The 6928-nt window shown below is 42.2% G+C and overlaps 2 protein-coding genes across 2 annotated transcripts; both read right to left on the reverse strand.

The window, feature by feature from the left end:
• Positions 1-451: 451 nt before the first annotated feature.
• Positions 452-3035, reverse strand: LOC148072420 (protocadherin beta-16-like). Its single transcript, XM_087798677.1, has one exon. The coding sequence runs from the start codon at positions 2945-2947 to the stop codon at positions 452-454; it is 2496 nt and encodes an 831-aa protein (XP_087654803.1). The 5' UTR covers positions 2948-3035.
• A 994-nt stretch (positions 3036-4029) lies between these two features.
• On the reverse strand, positions 4030-6655 carry LOC148072421 (protocadherin beta-16-like). Its single transcript, XM_087798678.1, has one exon. It carries the CDS (start codon positions 6523-6525, stop codon positions 4030-4032), a length of 2496 nt encoding a protein of 831 aa, XP_087654804.1. The 5' UTR covers positions 6526-6655.
• Positions 6656-6928: the final 273 nt, after the last annotated feature.

Here is a 6928-nt window from a genome sequence, read left to right on the forward strand (position 1 = left end):
ATAAGTAATGCTTGAAATCATTTAAATGATTTTTCTGTAATTTTGTTCAATCATGAATCAGATTTTGGTGATTGTTGTTGTTTCCTTATCATTAGTTGCCATCATGCTATTCACAATGTTAGATAGTGAACAAGTGCTATTAAAAGTTTAAATAGTATATAGTTTTCTTGTCTATCAATTCAATTTTAGTTGAAGTAAGTGACGCTTATTTGATTGTTGGTCTTATTTACTTTGTCGTCCATCTGCGACTAATTATATAAGAGTCAGTTTGGGGATAACAAAAGGAATGATAAGCAAAAGCCACTTTCATCTGTACATGTTAGAGTCATTCATAATTGTAAAATATAGTGTAAAACCTTTAAACAATCAACCAAGTTTCTCCGTTAAAAATATGTTTATTTATACACATGGCTTCTGTATTATTGCATCAAAACCCATTATAATGTTACCTTTACCGATCCTGGCAGCATTTTGTCTGACTTTTAAAAAACATTAAATTACAGGCCGAGCCACAGCTGTAAATATGATTAAAGCATCTATTAAAGATGTGATTTCCTACCTGCAGAGTAGAAGGAGCAGAGTCACTGGTGCTGGTCATTCCAGTGCTCCTGGGTAAACTGGACACAATGTATCTGGAGCCCTTTGGAGCAGGCTGTCTGACCACCAGCTTGCCTTTCCTGGTCTCTGCCAGGAACATGCTGTACCAGTAAGCATCGTTGGACACCAGAGTGGAATCTGCGATGGTAGAGTTCCTCTCACTGATCACACTGTTCCTGCTGGGAGGAGCTGCTTTGCTGCTCTTGGGTGTCTGACACTTGATAACGATGGTCACCAATATGGTGATGAGCAGCAGGAAGGACACTGAGCCCAGTCCAATGACCAGGTACAAGTTGAGGTCTGAAAAGATGTCGTATTCCAGAGGAACCTCTGTCATGTCAGAGTACTTCACAGCAGTCTCCACTGTGGACAGCTTGATGGTGACTGTAGCAGAGAGAGCAGGCTCCCCGTTGTCCTTGGCAACAACCACCAGCCTCTGGTGATGTGGATCTCTGTAACTGAACATCCTCATGGTCCGGATCTCTCCGTTGTACTGGTCCAGACTGAACAAGGTGGCGTCGGTCACCTGAAGGAACTGGTAGGTGATCCGAGAGTTGTGCACAGAGTCTGTGTCTAAGGCGATCACCTTGGCAACCAGAGAGCCTTTGTCAGTAGATCTGGGGATCTTCTCCTCCACCACTGAACCGTGTGCACGCCAGGGAGAGACAATCACTGGAGCGTTGTCGTTCTGGTCCACGATGATGATGTGGACCGTCACGTTGCTACTGAGAGGAGGAGAACCAGAGTCTCTGGCCTCAACGTGGAAAAGAAACTCCTTCTCTATCTCATAGTCAAAGGTCTTCAGAGCAAAAAGATTCCCGTTCTCTGGGTTGATGGAGAACAGCATGGACATGGAGATGTTGGCCGTCTCCCTCTCCAGGATGACGTAGACTAGATACTGGTTCTCATGGAGGTCAGGGTCAAAGGCCGACAGTGAACCCAGCAAAGCTCCGGGTGCGTTATTCTCATTCACACGTATGGTATAGAAGGACTGAGGGAACTGAGGAACGTTGTCGTTGACATCCAGCACTTGTAGAGTCATAGTTTCATTGTCAGATAAAGGAGGAGAACCTCTGTCAGTCACGCTGAAGGTGATCTCATATTCTGGAACCTTCTCACGGTCTAACGGCTCTGAAACTACTAACTGATAATAGTTATCAGAGGACTCCCTCAGTTTGAAAGGCATGTTCTTTGGAATATGAAGATCAACCACTCCATTGTCTCCAGAGTCCTTATCACCAACACTGACCACTGCTATCACCGTGTCTACTTCTACATCTTCACTGACTGGACTCTGGAAGGACTTGATGGATATTTCTGGATGGTTGTCGTTCATGTCTTCAATCATGATCTTTATTGTACATTGTCCTGTCAAACTATTCACTCCTTTGTCTGTTGCTATGACTTCCATGTCATAAATCCTGAAGTCCTCATAGTTCAACATTTCCTTCACAGTGATCTCACCAGTAGAAGGATTGAGGTTAAACGTGTTCTGAGTTTTCTCTGGTGTGTATAAACTGAAGGAATAAGTTAAGTCTGAATTTGATCCTTCATCTAAATCTGTGGCTTTAAGATGAATGACTAGACTTCCTAAAGGAGAATTCTCCATCATATTAATGTTATATATAGTTTTATCAAATGTAGGAGCATTATCATTTGTATCTAATACTTGAACAATAATACTTGCAGTACCTGATCTAGCAGGTGTTCCTCCATCTACAGCTGTCAGAATTAAATTATGACCAGACTGCTCTTCTCTATCCAACATCTTCATGAGGATCAATTCCGCAAATTTCGACCCATCTCGACCAGTCTGCACTTCAATCTTAAAATGATCACTTTCGCTAAGATAGTATGTTTTAACTGTGTTGCTTCCTACATCTGGATCTACTGCGTTACTGAGAGAAAATCTCTCTCCTTTTGGCGTCGACTCAGACATGTCTAAGTGAATGATTTCTCTCCTGAAGTGTGGGGCGTTGTCGTTTATATCTTGAATTTCTATCTCGATGTTAAAAATGCGAACAGGATTTTCTAATATTACCTCGAGTTTAAGATAACACGAAGCTGAAGATTTTGTGGGACAAATATATTCGCGGTCAATCTTCTCTACAATGAACAGTTCTCCAGTCTCTTTGTTCACATCCAGATATTTCTTGTTGGCGATGATGTCGAGACGCATTTTTCTCCTGATCAGCGTCGAAACATCCAAACTGAGATCAGTCGCGAGATTCGCGACGATCGATCCTTCTTTGAGTTCTTCTGGTATAGAATAGTGAATGACTGTGGTCGTTGCGTGTTGAATGGCGAGGAACATCAGAGCCAGAGTCACGTACCTTTTGTGTGTCTGCATCGTTACACACAATCCTTTTGTTTCCTCCTCACAGCTGCGTAACGTCACGAGAGCCGTTAGTTTGCTCTCAATGCAAAAATCGGTCTTTAAAAATATTCCAAAACGTATATTTCGACTGAAATCATCGAATAATAATTCACCTCGGAGCACAAAATAAACGCGTCCCGTGAATTTCAGCACCACGGAACTGTCTGTGTTTGACCAGACGCCGATCCTATTTCCTGACCATCAAAATGACGTCACAGTGTGGGTCTGAATAAGTAAACAGCTCCACCTTCTGGCTTGAGTTGTGCTTTGCGCGTGTTTAAATTGGAAGAGTCACTTAAATACATTGTGTGCGTAATTTGTGTTGGGAAATTTTCTCTCTCTTGTTAAAGTAAACCTTGTAATTTAATTTGTATTTTTCCCACGAGAATTAGGTAGTTATATTTAGTTGGTCATTCATTTTTTATAATCATAGTTTTTACATATGTTTGTGGAAAAGGTGATGATGATGATGATGGTAAAGTTCAAAAGGATTGGGATGAAGATGTTTGAGACAAGATAAAAATCAGGAATACAGCGTATGAGAAGAAGTAGTGTTCACACATATGGTCATCGTAGAAGAAGTTGCATTTGGAGTTCATTGTTGGAAATATAAATATGTTTTTATCAAGATGTTTACTTATTCCCCTTTTTATACTCATTCATTCTATTTTTGTGGTTCATGCTGCTTCTGTATCATCAGGTGCACATTATACAATTCTCACTTTTGGATACCAAACAAGTATTATTGGAGTTTTAAGTAGTATGATGTTTTGTTGTGGTTCAATTACATTTTACTTGAAGTTAGTGATGCTAATTCAATTGTTCTTCTCATTCACTCTGTCTTCCATCTGCGACCGATTATCCAAGGTCAGTTCGTGGGTGAAACAGAATGTGATATAGATAGAAACTTCTTTCAACTGTACTTGTTCAAATCAGTCATAGTTGTGATATATGTTGAAGTACTTATAGCAATAGATCAAGTTCATTCCCATTTCTTTTTCAATTATACATATGGATACTTTGATATTGCTTTCGAAAACAATTTTATTTTACCATCACCAATCCTGGTAGCATGTTATCTGACTTTTATAGAACAAACAATTGCAGGCAACACAACAGTTGAAAATATGGTTAAAGCATCTATTAAAGATGTGATTTCCTACCTGCAGAGTAGAAGGAGCAGAGTCACTGGTGCTGGTCATTCCAGTGCTCCTGGGTAAACTGGACACAATGTATCGGGAGCCCTTTGGAGCAGGCTGTCTGACCACCAGCTTGCCTTTCCTGGTCTCTGCCAGGAACATGCTGTACCAGTAGGCATCGTTGGACACCAGAGTGGAATCTGCGATGGTGGAGTTCCTCTCACTGATCACACTGTTCCTGCTGGGAGGAGCTGCTTTGCTGCTCTTGGGTGTCTGACACTTGATAACGATGGTCACCAATATGGTGATGAGCAGCAGGAAGGACACTGAGCCCAGTCCAATGACCAGGTACAAGTTGAGGTCTGAAAAGATGTCGTATTCCAGAGGAACCTCTGTCATGTCAGAGTACTTCACAGCAGTCTCCACTGTGGACAGCTTGATGGTGACTGTAGCAGAGAGAGCAGGTTCCCCGTTGTCCTTGGCAACCACCACCAGCCTCTGGTGATGTGGATCTCTGTAACTGAACATCCTCATGGTCCGGATCTCTCCGTTGTACTGGTCCAGACTGAACAAGGTGGCGTCGGTCACCTGAAGGAACTGGTAGGTGATCCGAGAGTTGTGCACAGAGTCTGTGTCTAAGGCGATCACCTTGGCAACCAGAGAGCCTTTGTCAGTAGATCTGGGGATCTTCTCCTCCACCACTGAACCGTGTGCACGCCAGGGAGAGACAATCACTGGAGCGTTGTCGTTCTGGTCCACGATGATGATGTGGACCGTCACGTTGCTACTGAGAGGAGGAGAACCAGAATCTCTGGCCTCAACGTGGAAAAGAAACTCCTTCTCTATCTCATAGTCAAAGGTCTTCAGAGCAAAAAGATTCCCGTTCTCTGGGTTGATGGAGAACAGCATGGACATGGAGATGTTGGCCGTCTCCCTCTCCAGGATGACGTAGACTAGATACTGGTTCTCATGGAGGTCAGGGTCAAAGGCAGACAGTGAACCCAGCAAAGCTCCGGGTGCGTTATTCTCATTCACACGTATGGTATAGAAGGACCGAGGGAACCGAGGAACATTGTCGTTGACGTCCAGCACTTGTAGAGTCATAGTTTCATTGTCAGATAAAGGAGGAGAACCTCTGTCAGTCACGCTGAAGGTGATCTCATATTCTGGAACCTTCTCACGGTCTAACGGCTCTGAAACTACTAACTGATAATAGTTATCAGAGGACTCCCTCAGTTTGAAAGGCATGTTCTTCGGAATATGAAGATCAACCACTCCATTGTCTCCAGAGTCCTTATCACCAACACTGACCACTGCTATCACCGTGTCTACTTCTACATCTTCACTGACTGGACTCTGGAAGGACTTGATGGATATTTCTGGATGGTTGTCGTTCATGTCTTCAATCATGATCTTTATTGTACATTGTCCTGTCAAACTATTCGCTCCTTTGTCTGTTGCTATGACTTCCATGTCATAAATCCTGAAGTCCTCATAGTTCAACATTTCCTTCACAGTGATCTCACCAGTAGAAGGATTGAGGTTAAACGTGTTCTGAGTTTTCTCTGGTGTGTATAAACTGAAGGAATAAGTTAAGTCGGAATTTGATCCTTCATCTAAATCTGTGGCTTTAAGATGAATGACTAGACTTCCTAAAGGAGAATTCTCCATCATATTAATGTTATAAATAGTTTTATCAAATGTAGGAGCATTATCATTTGTATCTAATACTTGAACAATAATACTTGCAGTACCTGATCTAGCAGGTGTTCCTCCATCTACAGCTGTCAGAATTAAATTATGACCAGACTGCTCTTCTCTATCCAACATCTTTATGAGGATCAATTCCGCAAATTTCGACCCATCTCGACCAGTCTGCACTTCAATCTTAAAATGATCACTTTCGCTAAGATAGTATGTTTTAACTGTGTTGCTTCCTACATCTGGATCGACTGCGTTACTGAGAGAAAATCTCTCTCCCTTTGGCGTCGACTCAGACATGTCTAAGTGAATGATTTCTCTCCTGAAGTGTGGGGCGTTGTCGTTCGTATCTAGAATTTCTATCTCTATGTTAAATATACGAACAGGATTTTCTAATATTACCTCGAGTTTAAGATAACACGAAGCTGATGACTTTGTGGTGCAAATATATTCTCGGTCAATCTTCTCTACAATGAACAGTTCTCCAGTCTCTTTGTTCACATCCAGATATTTCTTGTTGGCGATGATGTCGAGACGCATTTTTCTCCTGATCAGCGTCGAAACATCCAAACTGAGATCAGTCGCGAGATTCGCGACGATCGATCCTTCTTTGAGTTCTTCTGGTATAGAATAGTGAATGACTGTGGTCGTTGCGTGTTGAATGGCGAGGAACATCAGAGCCAGAGTCACGTACCTTTTGTGTGTCTGCATCGTTACACACAATCCTTTTGTTTCCTCCTCACAGCTGCGTAACGTCACCAAGTGTGTTTCGTCTCCCTCGATCCGAAATCCTACTTCAATGTCCTCCTCCGAACATATTGCTCAAATTAAAATTATTTTCTTCCTCCTGGTCGGAACAGAATCAACGATCTTGTATTTCAGCACCACGGAACTGTCTCGCTTCTGACCGCCCCCCCCCCTTCGCCCCCCCTCCTCGCCACGACCACCATGACGTCAGAAATGTAATGTTTGCACGCAAACAGCGCCACCCAAGTATCATATTTAAATGTTATTAATTTTCCAATTTTTTTTTAAATTATATACGATACGTCTTTATTTAATTAAGTACAATAAAGATCGATACTTATGATTTTTTTTTTCAACTAAACACTCC

Source organism: Callionymus lyra, chromosome 9 (genome assembly GCF_982586985.1).
Source record: "Callionymus lyra chromosome 9, fCalLyr1.hap1.1, whole genome shotgun sequence".
NCBI classification, from domain to species: Eukaryota; Metazoa; Chordata; class Actinopteri; order Syngnathiformes; family Callionymidae; genus Callionymus; species Callionymus lyra.